Raw genomic sequence first — 20406 nt, forward strand, 5'->3', positions numbered from 1 at the left:
TGTTTTGGTATATAATCATATCAATATTAAAAAGTAGTAATAAAAAAATGAACAAATAGCCTAATTTTCTGCCATATACAATTTCATAAAATGATTAGCTAGCTAACAACAACTTTGTTCTGGGTTCACCTCACTCCAGTCTAAACTAAGTGATTTATAGGCTATTTATTTTACTACACATTATGAACATAAATAAGCTGAAAGACTGTGAATAATTACAACTAACTCTTACACCCACTCTTGCTAAATTGGGTAAGCACACTTGTTATGTGTTCTGAGTAAACGATTCAACTGATTGGTGAGTTCAGTGTTGGACAGATCAGTTGTTCTAACCAGTCGTTAAAATGATTCGGTTCAAAGGAGTCATTAGGTGGCGAATCGGACATTAGCAGACGCTTTGTGTGCGAATCCCGTCTGTTAGAACATCGCAAAAGATTTGTCAACACACAGAAAACACTTCATAACCGGATAGGATTTGTTTCCCGTTTATTGAAAGTATGGTTTATGTCAGCTGGTCAGAGAATCAGTCAATTTTTTTGAGCGCATTTCACACCCAGCGATAATTAAAGGAAAACATCGTCTGATAGCGCCACGTGCAACTTGGATTCGGTCTTCCGACCTTTTGATTTTGATTAACGTAATATATGAAATATTGGAAAGCTAAGAATGCTTATTTTGAAGACAGAGAGAGTGCGAGGGGAGGAGCTCTGATCGTTCTCTCTGACACTCGGTTACAAGCGCAGCATATATTCTACATCATTCATAAATCACAATAACTCATCAAATAAAGCTTTGGCGGGACAAAAATTTGTTTTGGCGGCCGCCAAAAAATTTTCAATGTAGGAAAAACCCTGTTTACTCATTCCCCCATCTTGAGTTCTTTTTCGCCGCCTTATTGCACGTAAACAGTCAAATACACACAAAATGAAGTCAAAATTACGGTCTTGGCGAGTATTCATGTAAACATAGTCAGTTATGTCTACATAAATGTCTACAGTTATGTTACGAAAACGCAGCATAATGGAACTGTGTATCGGTTCTTAAAGTGACGACAGCCTAATATACCTCATGCCAAATTATGAGATACAATTAAAAAAATATATATATGGCAGTTTTTTCCCATGGTATCGAAGTCAAGATTGTGATTTATTGCTCAGATCAGATTTTTTTGTATAACTGTTCAGATTGTTGTTTTAAATGTGGCTAATATCAGATTCCAGTGCGAACAGATCATGGTCCTGAAATGAACCATATGCGCAAAAGAACGATAAAAAGACGTCCCACAGCATGCTGTCATATAGAAGTAAACACGCAGAACATTAGTTTATTTATAGCTATGTGCCGCAGAAGCCAGCTAATTTATGCGCAGGCAATATTATTTATGTGCAAATTAATTGCACATCAAATTTGGCTGAAAATTACTCTCTAAATAAGAAACTAAAACTGCCAGTAGGTGGCAGTAAATGTCTAACGGCTGATTCATTCAGGAATTTAAAATGCTCAGAGTTCTGCTATGTCTTTATATTTTCGATGGCAAAACTGAGAAAAATAGACAATATTGTCTCTAAAACAAGACAATATTAACCTACTTATGTATTTTATTAAACTGTTGTATAAGATCAGTGCACCCATCTCATGCTATTCTGGACATTGAACAGAACTTGTGTGATAATGCGGGTACAATCGCGTTCTGACGCGGACCACAACAAACGTACCCAGTGTAAAAACGCCATGAGACTAAAACGGGCATTTTTGCCCCATATCTTGAATTTTAGGGACATTCTAACTGCTTCATCATACAGGGAGTTGTTGCCTTGCATCATATTCTTCATCAATCAACGGAATGAAATGTTAGATGACCTAAATCTAGGGCGTGGAAAGTGTGTTAAATGCGCTAATTTTAATGCATTGTTTTAATTGCGACAGCCCTAAAATAAATATAAATATATTTATTAGGGATGCAACAATACAGTTAATCCACGGTTCAATATATACCTCGTTTTTTAACCACGGTTTTCGGTTCGGTTCTGATGGCTTGTCACCGTGTTTTTTGTTATTCTATTCTTAGGCGACAGGAACAGCAAGAGGTTAAGGAGAAAAAGAATACTTTTTTTTTATAGCAATGCTCTTGCTTTATTTTACTTAATAGAAAGAAACCCTTGAACACATTCCTATGTATTGTACAATATAAAATAAATATATATATATAAAGATTAACATTGGCTGCTCAGAGCTGTACAGCAGCATTCATGTATGAAATTGAATGAATAAATGTAAAAATAAAACACTCATAGACTTCACTATAAAATATACAATGATTCTTATTAAAGTCACTGTATTTTGTAGTTTTTCAGTCAAGAGCAATGAGTGATTTTCTCTTTGTCTTTTTTTAACATTAAAAGGGATAGTTCATTTAAAAATTAAAATTGATTTACTTGCGCTCAAGTTGTTTTAAACCTGAATAAAGTTCTTTCTTCTGTTGACAATAAAATATATATTTGAAGTAGTCCCCATTGACTTCCATTGTAGGAAAAATACTATGGAAGTCAATGGCTACTGTGAATTATCTGGTTACCAACATTCATCAAAATATTATCTTCTCTGTTCAACAGAAGGAATTAATACAGGATTGGAACAACATTTGAGTGAGTAAATAATGACAGAATTTTAATTTTGAGGTGAACTGTCCCTTTAAGGACAGCATGTTCACTATTAGGCTGCGCTGCTATCACTTTAAGACATGCACGCATATATACAGACACTCATTCGATTTTACTTTCACTTTAGACATACACAACTGTGTTTATGTTAACCATGTGTGCATTTGACACTGACAGTATTAGCAAAGTAAGATTATTTAGTCCAATAATCTCGTCCTGTTTGACAGGCTTTTAGTGTGCACACTCAGAAAAGCGGATGTTAAAACCATGCATAAGCATGCGTATTGAACCGCAGATGTCGTACCGACGGTTCGATATTATATAGAGAATTGTGGCAACCCTAATAAATATATGCAAAACAAGCAGCTGAGTTTTTAAACATTTATGATACGAGCCCTCATGTTTTGCTTGTAGACAGAGCTGAGATACTAATGAGTCACATCACTGTCTACCTTCTGCAACTGTCTTGATAACGTCGGGTATGTAAAAACGTTGAAGTGACTCCCATGAGCACCGAATTGTGACGAATGTTGCTCTAGAGTTACATAAAAGTCGCATGAATTCCAATATTCAGTGATATTCAGTTGCATTGCTAAATATTAGACCACATATGGAAGTGGCCCAAATCAGAATGGAAAAGATCAGATTCCATGTGGTTTGTGCTATTCACACGGTCACGACAAAAAAAAGAATATGTGAATCACATATGAGCAAAAAAAATAAATAAAAAAATCTGATTTGGGCCACATTCAGTTATCAGCAGTAAGTCACTGTGAGGTGCAGTGACAGCAACCATAAAATTTGAGGTGTTCATATTAAAGTAGTTTGAAGTGTTTTTTTTTGTTGTTGTTTTTTACCTGGCCCTCGGCCGCCACTGGTCTGGTTACTGCCACGACTGAACACAGAGGGAGGCTGAGACTTCTGCTTCTGAGTACCATGATTTGAGAAGAAAGCAGTCAAGTTTTCTCGAGTCAACTCCAACTTCCTACCACCCAGTATAGGAGTACCTGAGACACAAAGCATTTTGTTCTTTTAATTTTATCTTATTAAGAACTACTGATAGTTCTTTTTTACTATCAGTTTATTTGTTGATATTATTTGTTTCTATGTATATTTGTTATTTTATTTGATGTATATTACAACATAAATGAATAGGAAGAAGGGCAAGGAGGAAGAAAACACCTACAGCTTTCAAAGGCTGTAACTCGTCTGAAACATACATTATGATTTAATTTTGTATAATATTTTATGAAAATTTAACACACGTGACAAAATATCCATAATATGTTTGACAATTTGAAGAAGAAACAATATTGTTATTTCTAAATGCATTTGATTTGTAGTGAATCATCATTTTTTGTAGTTCAAGGTTTATATTTAGATTTACTACCAATACTGGTGGAACTAGTTAAACATTGATTTAGGATTCAAGTTTTTATTTGTCATGTACACCGTTATATACAGAATGAATTGCATATGCATTGGCTAATAAACAGTCTAAAAATAGCAAACACTGATCAATTGGTGCTAATCGATACTAGCATTAGACAGATTCGTTAGACATTATCCTCTCTCCTAACAACAACAACAACAACAACAAAAAAACAACTATTTATTGTATTATATTTTAAGCAGCATTTTATGAGAAAGTCACCATCAGACATTTAGGGCTGTCAATCAATTACTTAACTGTGATTTATCTCATATTTCTTATGCAAATAATTATTTAACATCACTGTTTTTATATGTAATTTAACATCTTTACTAACAGCTGTGATTTCTACTTAATTGTTTTGTACCAGAGTTATAAAATAAGTCAAATCAGAATCAACTGTTGTGCTTCTTCGAGAATTTATATATTTTTTTATTTATATTTTTGAGTTGATTTTACCTGAATACAATGGAACTGCATTGAAAGGCTTTCTACCTGGTGTGTCTCCATTGATTGAGCTCTTATTGTGGCTGGAACTGCTGTTGGTCCGCTGGGCCTCGTCGGTTATCACAGAACTGCCATCAGGGTTAGTGTAGAACAAAAGCAAAGGCTGGAAGTGACCTTTGATGCATTTGGTGACCACATCTTTCCACCTGGATCCCACCTTTAAAAAAAAAAGGTTATAGAGTTCATTATAGTATCGTTAGTAAAAGTACAGCTGTGAAACAGACAGCAATAAAAAAGTGATTATTATTAGACGTGAAGGCATGCATGCCTCAGGAAGGCTTAGGTAAGAGTATGCAGGCTTTACTACAAAGTCTCTCCAGGCAAACAGATGTAACCTTCCTTCTTAATTAACAGACAGAAGGGAAAGAAAGAGCGAGCAAGCGAGAGAGTGAAAAGCTGGAAAGGTTAGCAAGCAGGATGGTGACGCAGTGCTTCCCATTAAAGGAACAATTATCTAAACTCAAAAAGCAACCCAGGCTCATTGGAAAAACGTGACATGTGAAGTGAAAATGTCCAGTGAGTGGTGCATGTTCAGTTTTATCCGAAACAGGTGAATCTTGTCCGTATCACAGGAATTCAGAAATAAAATATCCTGTGAGTGGCGCTAAAATGTTAATGCTAAAGGTTAATCATGTTTGAAAATAACGCACCACCACCTACACTAAACCTTAAACATAGCCAATAGTGTTAAAGTCCCAGTGAACCGGAAGTTGCAACCAACTTTACTTTAGTGTTGTGACGTATTTCCAAGTGAAACGGTATATTGAATAAAGGGCAGGGTTTCACTTTAGCACACCTCTCCATTTCTCGTTAGGGTTGGGTACCGTTCACACTTTACCGGTACCCAACGGTACCTTTTTTCGGCACTTTAACATCAATAACTGTAAATAAACTGTAAGTCATTTATAGAAGTGTTATTGACATTATGCCAGAGATTATTATTATAATAATTTAGTATTATTATATTAGTGTTAGTATTATTATTACACGGACGTATCTAAATAATACTGTATACAGTAATCGTACAGTAATTGTCAAGTTTTTGTTTGCTGAACTTTTATTTTAACGGGTTTCTGTGTATTTATGACATGTGAAACGGTAAAATGCTGATGAAGTGACTCTCAGAGTGTCTCTGGAGATGATGGACATGCATTGATGTCCTTGTAGGAGATGGAAACACGCAACAGTCACGCGCGATTCTCTCTGTGTGTGAGGAAAATTAAAGGTGGGGTAAGTGGTATTTCAAAACTTTCAACTTTCAAAACTCTGTCTCGGGCCAAGTACCAAAACAAACGTATAGCCAATCAGCAGTAAGGGGCGTGTCTGCTAATGATCGGGAGAAGAGAGTGCTCAGTGCACGAGAGAGATGACAGATAAAAAAACAAATGTGGAAGATGTCTGTGGAACTAAAGAAGGCTTACGATCAGGCAAGTAGGAGGACCTGTGTAAATATCAGATCAGCTTTCCAGCACTGGAGAGAACTCAAGGAGTGCTAAGGTCTGCAATCGGACGCCGAGGATGCTTTATTTCTTCTTGATAGGCGAGTAACATTGATTTAGTTTTGTTTCACAGAACTAATATATGCTGGCTTTTGCTTGAATATGCTCATGTGTCATGTTCACTTGTTTGTTCATTCGCGATCGTATTGTCATTCACTTCAGCGATGATAAAGACCCATTCATTTCCACACCGTATAAGCCTGGAGCGTCGGAATCTCCTCACTGTCTGTTTCAAGCGTCTAAATGTGAATCGGTACTCGGTAGTACCGTTGCAATTCGGTCGGTGCCCTAAAAAGTACAGAGTTCGGTACCCAACCCTTTCTCTCATTAAGAGTGTTCAATCCAAGGATATTCAACCCTGAAGGCATCAGAAAAGGAACGCCATTCCAGAGCACAGCTAATTTTCAGATTTTGATTAAAAGTATTTCTGTGTATTAACTTGCACGGATTGATTGTTCACTACAAGACTAGAATGTGTGCTAACAAAGTAAATAGGGTCAATTTTGACTTCAGATGACTTTAACAAAAGCAAATGTGACAAAAACACATTTCCTGAAGCAACCATGCCATTTTGGCTTGCTTGTACTAGCGGAACTCTGCGCAACAGAGTGTGGTGCGGGACAAGTTTTGAATTGCTGAGTGCGGGTGTGGGAGGGAAGATATTGATGTGCGCGTGGGAAGCGGGAAAAAGAAAGGACTCGTGGGCTCCCGCAAAATATAATTATCTAATAATAACAGCACGTACAAGTCTGCCACTGGAGATCTGAAGCGTTGTGTGTGTGGAAATTGGAAAAAATTACCTATTATAGACACCAGAACGAGACAGAATCTAGACCTCTTCCTACGGGTTTTTGCGGGCGGGACCGAGACTTAACGTAATAGTTTTGGGCAGGAGCAGGATAAAATGTAACATTGAAAAATCCATTCCGCACAGACCTCCAGCTTGTAAAGTCTTTGCGCTCTTTTTATCCTGACTCATGTTTCATGGGACTCGTACTCGAGCGCTACACAATGTGCAATGTTGTACCAGGTGAGCTACAGAGCAAGTTTGTCATGTCAGAAAAGCCAAACATATGGAGTATTCGTTTACAAATCATGCTCTATGGTAAAAGGTCATAACATAGTTTTTGAGGTCATAACATTGTATTGTGCAAAAAACTATCGAAAATAAGTCTTTATTAACCAATAAACTGTCCCTGTAATCATCATGTATGTGAAAAGGAATAAAAGTTGCTGGAATCTGCAGTAATTTGTATGTATTGGTATGTTTTTTGAGTTTTGGATCCTACTTTTTATTAAGTGGCCTTAACTACTATGTACTTACATAAAAAAATAAGTACAATGTACTTATTGTGTTCATATTGTATTGCAATACACTTTAGGGACAGGTGTGGTGTTATGGGAAGGGTTAGGTGTAAGGGATGGGACAACAGTGTAATTAGAATTGTAACAACATAAATTACAGATGTAATTGTACATGCAGGATTTTTTTTAAATGCAAGTACAATGCAAAAACATGTATGTACACAATAAGTGCATTGTATCAAATGATTAGTTAAAATGTTAGTACATAGTAGTCAAGGCCACCTAATATAAAGTGGGTCAGAGTTTTGCAAACATGTAAGTGGAGGCACATTTTTCCAATGAGCCCATGTTGGTCAAAATGCAAAGCAAAAAAAGAGCAGGCAAGATTGTAAAGGAGATTAATTAAGATATGCTTTAAAAATTAGTCAACAAAACTGCTGTAATGAATTAAAGACATTAAAAAAATATGAGTTCCGCATACTGGGTTGGCTCTCTATAGTGTAAGTTAGCACACAAACGTCTACTGTAGTGCACATATTGTGTGTGTGAGGGTGATTCATCTTGGCGGCAGCGACGGGCACCACTAGCCCAGTGAGAGCTGAAGTGCACACGCAAGCACAAGTCACACACTACTGATAGATTGATGAAGAGATACAGGCCATGCACCATTACACTGCATCTCGACATTTTTCCCTCTTGCTGGCTGCCCATCTAAACATTTGCCCATCTTTTATTTGGTGGCAATTAATAGTGACTGTTTAGGCAGGTAATAATGAGTGTCTGCTTTGTGATTACATAAATTAAGGGCATAAATTAACTACGCTTTAAAAGAATCTTCTTAAAGGAACACTCCACTTTTTTTTTGAAAATAGGCTCATTTTCCAACTCCCCTAGAGTTAAACAGTTGAGTTTTACCGTTTTCGAATCCATTCAGCCGATCTCCGGGTCTGGCGGTAGCACTTTTAGCATAGCTTAGCATAGATCATTGAATCTGATTAGACCGTTAGCATCTCGCTCAAAAAATGACCAAAGAGTTTAGATATTTTTCCTATTTAAAACTTGACTCTTCTGCAGTTACATCGTGTACTAAGAACGACGGAAAATTAAAAGTTGTGTTTTCTAGGCTGATATGGCTAGGAACTATACTCTTATTCCTGTGTAATAAACAAGGAACTTTGCTGCCGTACCATGGGGGAAGCGGCGCAATGATATTACGCAGCACCTGAAAATAGACTAACTTTCGTCAACATAACCAACGTGACAACCTGCTTCCAAGAGGAGCGTGCTGGGGACTATTTTCAGGCGCTGTGTGAAGCATCAACCGTCTATATAGAAAACATTGACCTGTCCTGTATTGGCAATCTGAAAGACTATAGGAAAAATGTTTGATAGATGCTAGTAACCTACTTGGATAGGCTTAAACGAAATCCACAAACTAGCCTAAATCAGACTATTTGAGCTTAAAGTCCGTACTGCTTATTTAAACATACGAAAATAATGTCCTCCAATACCTGCGCTTTCATTGAAGATCTCAGCGGGGAAAGAAATGTACTTGAGGCATGAAAATGCATGCTCTACACTGACTTGCGTTACCGGTAGATTCATAGATGACTGGTGCGCGGGCATTTCACTCACGTTTGATCCGTCAACTTCACATGCTGTACTACTCTATTCATTATTGGTCACTGCCAAATTAAAATATTAAAGAGAACGATAAAATAACGTTATTAACCGGTTAATGGTCATTTCAAATTAACGTTTCTGTTCAGAACGATTCAAATTGTTTTTGATTTCGTTTTCGTTTTTGTTCCTCTTAAAATTTCGTTAGTTTCCGGTTTTCTTTTTCGTTCCTTGAACCGGTTCAGAGCCCTGCACATTACAGTCTTAGTACATAATGTAACAACAGAAGAGTCAAGTTTTAAATAGGAAAAATATCGAAAAGCTTCTGTCAAGCTTTTTTTGAGCGAGATGCTAACGGTCTAATCAGATTCAATGGTCTATGCTAAGCTATGCTAAAAGTGCTACCGCCAGACCCGGAGAACAGCTGAATGGATTCAAAAACGGTAAAACTCAACTGTTTAACTCTAGGGGAGTTGGAAAAATTAGCCTATTTTCAAAAAAAGTGGAGTGTTCCTTTAGCGTACAAATATAAATGACAATAACATGTTCAACTTAAAATCAAGAGAAAAATATATTTTGCATTAAGAAAAAGGTTGTAATTTATATATTTGAAGAAACATACACAGTAAAAAAAGGTTTACAAGGAAATACTATTTCAGTCTTTGAAATTAAAAATTTCACACGCAAGTGTTTCTTGTGGTTTCTTTGTAATTAATCGTGAAATTTATTAGCAATTTGAGTGAAAACGGTTTCAAACTAAATCCACCAAATATTTTTTTATTTACTATAGACTCTTCAAGTGAGTGAAGGAATGGAGGAAACATTAGTTGCAGTGTTAAGTTACAGGAAGTAAAACAAAAAAAAAATAGCACAAATGTTTAGATATTTAAATGTGTGGACACAGGGAATGTTTTTTAATGATGAACATCACCGATATCAGGACTGCGGGGTAGTTTCAAGCATTATGAATAGTAAATGTGTAAATATATAGACAAAAGGACTCAATTCATAACAGGCAAGCAAAGTCTTACCTCTTTAACATTGGCATCATCAAAGAAAATCCATTTGGATGATTTGGTGTGGTAGGCAAAGGCACAATAATGTCTGCTGGAGTAACAGATCATTCCCACCAATAGCAGCTCACTCTTCTTCGCACGCTCGTCTGTGACACGATAAAAGAGCTGCAGACACAAATGCACATTTATTTAGACAAATCATAACATAACCCAAAAATCATCAACACTTCACAATAAGTTCCTTTAGTTAATGTTGCTTTAACTAACAATGATCTGGTACAGTATTTATTAATCTTTGGTAATGTTAGTTATATACAAACATGGCTATTAGTTCATGTTAGCACAGGTCCATTAATTCATATTAGTAGATACATCTTTTGGTTTTAATAATGTATTAAAAACGACAGTACGATTAACAGATTAACAGTAAGATTAATAATATTGCTTTAAAAGTATTTACAGCTACTAATGTAGTTAACTAAATGTTAAGAAATGGAAACGTGTTAAAAAGAGTACCCCAAAAATCTTACAGCACCCTTTTCTAACAATATTCAAGGTTCAAGCGTGTTACGCACCAACATTTTGGCAACTGAAAATATTCAGCCAAAATAGTTTTGGAGGGCCAAAATCATTGACTGAAATTGCTTCTTTGATAGTGTATTTTGACTGTAATGAGCAGCATATATTTTGGATAAACTACAACAGGTAAACATGTCAGGAGTGAAAATGATGCAATATGTAAATGTTGCAATAAGAGTAGCACTATGTCAAATGTGTTTGGCTGAAATATCAAGAGATGGCTCATTGCTAAAAACCTTTAAACAACTGGCTCATTTGAGTTCAATAAACCACCAAAACTTGGTTTCAGTTTTCGGCTAAAAAAAAAACTTTAATTTTGGTTTCAGTGTTTGGCAAAAAATTCATTTCAGTGCATCACTAGTTGTGTTGTCACGATACTGGAATTTCCAACTTCGATACTATACCTTGAAAAATATCAATACCATGGGGAAAACATGTGTACGCCATACAGATCATTTGTTATCTCATATTTTTTTTTATAGCAGAGGGAGGTTTTATTTGAATTATTGAACTACATTTACAAAATAAAAGACAAGTAAACAGTCTGTACTAAAATAAGAACAAATAAACTCATTGTGAATGATAGCACAAATAAATACAATAGAATAAAGAGATAAATGAAATAAACATGGCTTTAAGTTTTTCAGGTGGGTCCAGTAGTTAGGTAAGAAATACTATAGAAATAAAAGTAATCAAATGTAAAATAGCACTGGATAGTTTTCATTGTAAAAATTAAATACAGATTAATGATTACAATTAAAGTTACAAAAGTTATTTAATCAAGAGCAGCGAGTGATTTTCTTTGTCTTTTGTTCTTTGATTAACATAAACATCAGCAGGTTTATTAGTTTATGAGAGCGCCACTTAAAGTACGCATACTTTTGGTATGAGCACGAAACCTGCGGGAACGACTAAAATTATGCGCAATACAAGCACTATTTAACCTGAGCGAATGAGTGAGAGACAGGAGGTGGGTGTGTGTTGATTCGCCGTAGGTGAGAAAAGAGAGTGAGTACGCGCAGTTGGTATCAGTGGTACTGCAGAATAGGAGTATTGGAACCATTTCAGATATTTACGTATCGATACATATCAATATTTTTGACAACACTAATCACTAGTTAAAGGAATAAAATCAAAACCATGTCATAATTTATAGTTATAATAAAATAGTCATCATCATATCTTCCAACCCTGTATGATTTTCTTTCCCGTCAAACACAAAAGGAGACGTTAGACAGGATGTTTATACAGTTTCTCCATATAGTGAAAGTTGATGGTGACCAAGTGCTGTCAAACTCCAAAAAATAAAAAATAAATACATGTACCACAATACTTCATACTTCCTGTCTGTTTTTGGAGCTCGACAGTCCCTGGTCAACATTTACTTTCTTTGCACACACAAGAGCAGCATAAACATCCTACTAAACATCTTTTGTGTTCCATGGAAGAAAAAAACTAAGAAAAAAAATCAGAGGTCTACAACGACATGAGTAAATTACGACATGTTCTTAATTTTTGGTATATAGCATTTCAGCTTCATGTGCTAGTCTTCAGAATCAGAAGGAAGAAGGAGGTGACAGAACGCAAAGTTTAAATAAAACAGCTATTGCATAACCAACACTTGTTCCTCCACCCCTGATTCTTGAATAGCTGGTTTTCTTCGGAGGCACGTGAAACAATGGAGGCAGGCGGGGAGCTATTTTCCTCTGAGGTCTCCACCATCACATGGAGAACTAGGGAATGAATTAAAGCCTTTGTACTTGTCCAGGGGGTTTCGGCTGAGACTAATCCAATACTGGAGGGTGGTAACGTGGAAGTGGGCGTAAAGAGGAATGAAAGACATTTAGCATCTGTGACAATCGTTTTGGGCAAAATAACTGATTTTTCCAATCTAGATCTTCAACGGCAAAAAAAACACTATGTTTGTTTGGACAGCTCTAGAAAAGTAAGGAGATTTGTAAGGTCAACTACAGATGCATTTTAGCCATCTGAAATGCATACAGCTGCACAAACAGAACGGCCATCTGGTGGATAACAATTCTAAAACATGACTTTATACTCCCACACATGAGGCTGGTAATGAAGGCCGTCTACACACTCGGACGCCAGATGACCTTCCATTGCAGTGGCTTTCTGTTCAAGCGTGGGCTATGCAGGCACTGATGCAGTTACACAACCGCAATCTTATGAAGAGGATAAACCCCTACTTTATTTCATACATATGGTCCAAGGCACCACCATAAATCGGCCTCGATGACACCAGCACCAGATGTGCGGTAAAAATAAATAACTGAAAAAGAGCAACCGTGGTGATGTCAGAAGCTTTTTATAGCCATTAAATCTAGATGGAGGCTTCCTATGAATCCTATATTTTACAACCCCAAATCAGAAAAAGTTGGGACAGTATGGAAAACGCAAAAAAAAAGAAAAAAAGAAGTGATTTCTAAATTTACTTTGACTTGTATTTCATTGCAGACAATATGAACAAAATATTTCATGTTTTGTCTGGTCAACTTCATGTCATTTGTAAATATGCATCCTTTCCTGTCATTCTGACCTGCAACACATTTCAAAAAAAGTTGGGACAGGAGCAATTTAGGGCTAGTAATGAGGTAAAATGGTTAAATAATGATGTGATTTGAAACAGGTGATGTCAACAGGTGATTGTAATTATGATTTGGTACAAAAGCAGCATCCAAGAAAGGTCTAATCCTTTAGGAGCAAAGATGGGCCGAGGATCGCCAGTTTGCCAACAAATACGTGAGAAAATTATTGAAATGTTTAAAAACAATGTTCCTCAAAGAAAGATAGGAAGAGTTCATATTGTTTCACATATTTTTTTATTTGCGTTTTCCATACTGTCCCAACTTTTTCTGATTTGGGGTTGTATATAATAGCCAGGAATAAGATGTTATGGATTTCCCCACAATGATTCAGTCTTCAATGACATATAAACAAGTAACCTACATGTTGATTAGCAGATTCTTGCCAATTTAGGTCATCGAATTCCCAAGTTTGAAATGTGGAAAGTAATCTTCTTACCAACTATCATATTTTTTTCTCTGATAAGAAAAAAGTACCATGGTAATGTGTTTTTATCATGGCAATTCCATGGGATTTGATTGGATTCTTTAATGCGGATATTTCAACAAAATATCAAAATTCTGTCTTACTGGTTTGGAATGACGACATGTAAATCAATGTTATTTGAATATGGTAATATTCAGTATTGTAGAACATATACCATGGTACACCAGCCACCATACTTTTTAGTAAGTTAAATTGAACACATTCTCAACACATTTCACATTTATACCAAATAGACATTTGATAGTACCTTGTAAAGCATAATCAAATGGGACCAATCTGGGAGTACATTAATGCTTTATTTTCCGTTCAGATCTTTTATTCTGCATCACCAAAAGGTTCTACAAAGCATTGTTTCAAGATTGTTTCATGATTCATGGTGTACTGTAAAGCTTTTGTAGTGTGCTTCTTTAGGACGGGGTCAAGTGCCTTGCTGAAATTAACCAGGTGGAGCAGAGTGTTTGAGAAACTTTGCTAGACAGCATTCTTACCCCTGAGAGGTTGAGGTGTGGTCCGAGAGATCGGAGGACGTCTTCTGTGAGGTCTGAATGTTCGGAGTCCCACACAAATCCAATAGTCACGATTTCTGGAGAGTTCATCAGCACGCGTCGGATCTTGATTTTCTGACCACAGTTGCTCTATTGAAGGGATGGGGATCAAACATAATTATTTGTTTGTTTTCATGACATGACAGCTTTTTTGGCTTTGGCTAAAAATAGCAAATTTGCAGGAATGTTTGTGACCCAGCATTATTTATATTATTCTGTTTGAATTTGTTTTTAGTAATTTTAGCAAGTTTTGTGTTTTTGTCATTTTTATAAGATATTAATTTTTTATTTATTAAAGGGGACCTGTGTCAAGTTTCATCTCAAACTACCCCACATATCATTTATAATGCCATGCTGTAAATGCCTCTTTTCGGGTGGAAAGTAACAGAAACATGCTGTTTATGTGTGTGTATCTTTAAATGCAAATGAGCTGCTGCCCACCGCCCCCCCTTTCCAGAAGAGGGCGGAGCCTTTACAGCTTGTGCCTTGAATGCACTGCCAACAAGAAAAACGTCCATCTGTTTTTGATAATCATCTCTATCATGATTACGGTCATTGCAGTTCTTCGTCATCATGTTAGTTTATTAGTTACATGCATTCTAAAGCCATATCAGTCTAAACTTCTGATATGAGGTTTTCTGAGCGCACTCATTCTCTTGCACATCGCATTGCGCTTAAACTGTCAAATACACACAAAGTTCACGAATACAGTAGGTTATGTCTGTGAATGTAAACAGTTGGGAAAGAAATCACATGTACATATTAGATATGTGTATTAAAGCAGCAGCTTAATATGCAGTACCTGCTGCTGTCTGTGCCATTAATGTGAATCAAACAACAATAGCTGCGTCCCAATTCAGGGGCTGGGTCATTCGAAGGACTCTGACTTCAAATCTCACGGCTCCGAAGGCCGCAAAGGTCAGTACGAGCGTTGTTAAATGGGACTATCTAGACTACGGAGGACTGTTCTTGACGCCTAGCAACTGTGACAGCCGCCATTGACATGCAGCATGTCAGCTTGAAAGTTATATTCAACAAAACAGAGTTCAAAACCTATTGAAATATGTTCACCGTGGTCCATTTATGTACACAATAAAGAGTATAAACTATATAAAATCACATCTTGGTAAGATATTAGTCAACATTTGTTTTTTTACATTTGTATCAATGGATACATTATTGTTCCAGTAAGTTGAAACCCAGTACTTAAATTTAAAAGTGTAATCCGGCTATTTCTCTCCAAAAAAATTCTCGTCACCGGCACGCAATACATTCTGGGGTAGGGTAGGCAGCGAAGGATCCATCGATGCCGCATTTGAAGGAGCCTTCAAATTGTTGCACAGTGGTGACGCAATCGGCCTTCGAAGGATGCAGCCTCAGATAATGTGAAACAAAAGTGCTCACTCAGGGGAGGAGCTAAGCTAATAGAGCCAGTCATGGGTGGGACCTGTTGCACTTTGACATCACAATGGACACATTCCTGAACGGCTCATTTTGAGACACAGTTTCTGATTTATACACAGTGTTGTGCAAGTTACTTCCAAACTGTAATACATTATAGATTACTTGTTACTGTCATTTAAAAGTAATTCTTTACCTTACAATATTACGGTCTCAGAATTGTAATGCGTTACATTACTCCTGTATTACTTTTGAGTTACTTTCACCAAAATAAATACATTAGTAGAACTTAACATTCTAAAATGACAAAATGTAGGCTACTACAGAGCATTTTACATCCAGTAGAAGGTGATATGATGTAGCATAATGACTGCGGGCTATCCAGGCTACTAACAATATAGCATATCATTGGCAAAGTGAAGGCTCAAGACAATGCAAGAAAGGATGACAGACAGAATCACAAACGATCCAAGTCTGTTAAAAGTATGGTAGAGGTAAAGTGATTATCTGGCAATATCTGGGAATAGCTCTAATTCCATGACAAGAAGCACATTTGTTATTTTCTTATTGTTGTCATTATTATATTCTCTTTGAATTCAAGAGGTTCACTGCACAACACAAAACCGTCATGCACAAAGTGCAAGAGATGTTTTTTTTAAATTGCTAGTGCCATTTCGCGACGTCGCCAGTTATTTCGGTTTTAGACAAAGGTTGCATTTGACTGCATTTTCATTTGACTATTACGTTCTTCTTGTCCTTATCTCTGACAAACTCGAAGTAATGCGCATACGTTCATCTCGCGAATGTACAGTCGTCTTCTGCCATCTTCATTCATTAAGCCTTGTTTATACTTTAGTTTGGCTCCGCAGCGCACGCCTCCACTGACTGCGCGCGTGCGCCTCGTCGGTTTGGGGAGGTGTTTACTCGACACACTCACCGGAGTTGTGTTATTCTTTGAAACGACAGAGTCTTGCTGTTTTTTGTTTGTTTTCCCCCCCGTTTTTTTTTAACAATTACATTTTGGGCTAAAAGTGTGTAGTAACGCAAGCGTTACTGAACATGTACAGAGTAAAATATTACTGAAAATTTATTAGTAATGCCTTACATTACTGCGTTACAGCAAAACGCAATATGTTACTGCAATGCATTACTTTTGTAACGCGTTACTCCCAACACTGCTGTGGACGCATGTTCAAAAATGTAAAAGTGAATTTTGCATTATTGGTCCCCTTTAAATGCATCTATGTAGTTTTTAAACTAAATCTAAACTAAATGCCTTGGCAACTACCTTAAATACATGTAAGGTTTTTTTAATACTTTATTTCAGTTAAAGTTTATTTTTTATTTCAAGCAATGAATGTTTCTTTTTCAAGATTTTAGATGTAGTAATCTATATTACCCCTGTTTTGACTGAACATTTCATTACTTCAGTGAGATGTACGGCTGTTTGCATGGCTGCTTCTGACAGTGACTAGTACGATGTGACTTCCTACTTCGCCTGTTTAAAAATGCAGAATGTGTTGATATGCGAGAGGAACGTTCCGGTCTCATGTTTCATCTCGCTGCTTGCCGTCACATAGAGGTGTTACACTTGCAGAATATCAGATAAGATAGGAGCGAGTGTGTGTGTGTGTTTGTCCTTGTGTGTGCTTAATGACATCACATACTATGTGCATGATGGTGTCCTCTAAGTGCTAGTAAATTCTACATTATTAATCAACTTTGCCAAACACCTACCGGACAGTAGCCCATATCTCCGACTGCCCTGGCGGCTTGTAGCAACTCCCCAAACATATCTGGGCGCAACCTTTCTTCTCTCATCTCCAAGACTTTTTGGCTGGAGTGCAGAGAAAGAGAAATCAAGATAAATTATTAAAAAATATCAAATTTCAGGTATTTTGATATTTTTTGGTCAATATACCAACAAAAACACATCTCAAGTTTCTGGCATGATGGCTGGAGAGGGTCTCACTTACCAGAGGGCTGTTGTGGACACATAGTGCACAAGCTCAATGAAGGGTAGCGGGTCGGAGGATGCATCACAGCTCCTACACACTGACTGCAGGGGAAACCACACACACACACGGTGATGCATTACAAGTGATGTATGATAATATATGATGTAAAGCCTTAATTACACTACAGTAATGTGATGTAATAGATGTCTCAACCCACATACACTGTGTACAACCTGAGGGTGTAACCAATTTAAACATTCCTTATACGGCAAAGACAAGAATTAATCATTTCTTGGCCAAACAGCAAATCACACATTGCTTTATAGGGTGGTATCTTGTGTGCACAAAATGTACCACGGCTTAACCATGGTTTTACACATTATGCAGAGTCTCTTAGGCTGTATTCATTTGATAAAAAATACAGTAAAAACAGTGATATATTACAAAAGGTTTTCCATTTGATTATATTTTCATGTGTAATTTATTCCTGGCAGAGCTGAATTCACCCTTCGCCGCAAGTTTGATTGACAGGCGATCTGACCAATCACATCGCTGAATCTGCCGTTTTGTCCAACAAAGCAGTCAGGAAAGTTAGTAGATTAACGTTGGTGGACTTGAACTTGAAAAAACGGTGTGTACTGACGTCTTTCCGCGGTTGAAACAACATTTCTTTTAGTGTTCATTCATGTTTATTTCATGCTTATCAATGAACTAGAAGGAAGAGATAATCGGTTCACGAGCAGCTTTAACTGATGCGCTACAGCGATCACGACACATTAAAGAGCCACAAAACGGTATTTATTGTTTAAATTTTTTTTTTACAATTTCAAAGTTGAGACTGTTTCAAATCAAAAGTAACTTGCTCTGTCCTGTCTGTTGGCGTGTTGTCAGTGTCCACTTTGCTTCGCAATGTATTTTCTCGTGCGAACGTGCGTGTGTGGTGTGAGAGCGCCATTTCTTGTCGGAAATAGCAACAGTAACTAAAGGGGGCGGGTATTTGCGAACGGTCAATATATCAGCTCCAGTCCTCAGGGTCATATGATCATTCAGAAATCATTCTGATATGCTGATTTGCTTAAAAACCCTTATTATTATTATTATTATTATTATTATTATTATTATTATTATTAACTGTGGAAAACCGTTGTCCTGCTTACTTTTTTTTTCTGTGTGGAAACTATTATTCTCCTTTTTTAAAAATAATTTGATGAATAGAAAGTTCTAAAGAACAGCATTTATTTGCAAAAAATAATTGCAAAAAAGCAATTGTAAACAATGTAAAAGTCTCTTTTGATAAATTGAATGCATCCTCGCTGAGTAAAAAAACAAAACAAAAAAAAGTAAATGACCCCAGTTTTTAGTGCCAGATTTACAATTTACAGATAACAGGGCAAATCAGCACGAAAGCACAATCCCATTAAAGCACCAATGGGAGTGGAAAGTTCTGCACATGAAGAACAGCCGGATCATTTCCATAATGTCCAACGCAATCTACCAAGTTCAGCGCAAATATGCGTCTGGTTTAAGACATGCTTCTTTTGGGCGGTAAATACCAGTAAACTGACTAGTGCAAACCTTAGTAAATCACCTTGCATGATTCATTTAAATACTCTCCTCCCATAAATTTAGAGTCTGAAAAGGAAACTCCTACAAATGCATAGGCAATAAGGTCAGCCGCAAAAGTAACCCTGTCCACACCTTTTCAGAGTGAATTGTTCACTGTGTGTCTTTAGTAAATCCTGACAGTAGTTTTTTAATGCCAAAAGAGGGTTTGCGCTGGTGCAAGCTGCTAGTAAATCAGGCCCTTAAACTGTCATTTATATGACACGCTATATATGTGTCCCATGTTATTAACGTCCAATACCGTCACAATACTTTTATAAGGACTGTGTTCCCATGTCTCAGGAGAAGGGGAGAGAGGGAATGGATCCTGAATTAGTATTCCCTATGAGTATTCCGCCCACTGTACCTGACTGATTGAAAAACCGCCATCGCAGGACAGCGATCAATTATCTATTACTCACAGGAGGCGCGTGTGCATGCACGTGTGTGAAGGAGCTTTACAAAGTTACAATACCTGTTCATAAAGTTCCATTGCAAACTTCTGATGAGTGATACAAGATTTGGATGTGCAGGTGCCAGTCTCGGTGAATCCTTGAATGTGCAGGTGAATCCTTTCCAGAATGTTCTCCTATGAAAAATAGTTTGTGTGTCATGAGGCATTTCCCAAAAAAGTATATAAATAAATATAAAAAAAAATATTACACACACACACACCACACACACACACCACACACACCACACACACACACACCACACACACCACACACACCACACACACACACACACACACACCACACACACACACACACACACACACACACACACACACACACACACACACACACACACACACACACACACACACACACACACACACACACACACACACACACACACACACACACACACACACACACACACACACACACACACACACACACACACACACACACACACACACACACACACACACACACACACACACACACACACACACACACACACACACACACACACACACACACACACACACACACACACACGAAAACAATAATTTCTTGTATTACCAGATATAAACACAATGGATTTGTTTGGGCTGGTACAATGATACCTTGGCACAAAGTGAATGCACTCTAAGCTTTAGTAATTTTCCTCAAGCCTATTATCTGCTTAAATACACCCTTTCAAACCTGAGAACCGTGGGTACATTTAGTAACACCAATAGCGCTGG

General features: G+C 37.0%; 1 protein-coding gene across 2 annotated transcripts in view; it reads right to left on the reverse strand.

The window, feature by feature from the left end:
- usp53a (ubiquitin specific peptidase 53a) overlaps positions 1 to 20406 on the reverse strand; it is an 87418-nt gene that overhangs the window by 41548 nt on the left and 25464 nt on the right. For both annotated transcript variants that reach the window (XM_079809478.1, XM_079809477.1), the window contains exons 6-12: positions 19690 to 19803; positions 17631 to 17713; positions 17392 to 17491; positions 14197 to 14343; positions 10055 to 10204; positions 4588 to 4756; positions 3518 to 3667 (exon numbers count right to left, since the gene is read on the reverse strand). In XM_079809478.1, the coding sequence (XP_079665604.1) occupies positions 3518 to 3667; positions 4588 to 4756; positions 10055 to 10204; positions 14197 to 14343; positions 17392 to 17491; positions 17631 to 17713; positions 19690 to 19803 (913 nt within the window). The remainder of the gene's footprint in view (positions 1 to 3517; positions 3668 to 4587; positions 4757 to 10054; positions 10205 to 14196; positions 14344 to 17391; positions 17492 to 17630; positions 17714 to 19689; positions 19804 to 20406) is intronic.

The sequence above is a fragment of the Gobio gobio genome (genome assembly GCF_949357685.1).
Source record: "Gobio gobio genome assembly, chromosome: 2".
NCBI lineage: Eukaryota > Metazoa > Chordata > Actinopteri > Cypriniformes > Gobionidae > Gobio > Gobio gobio.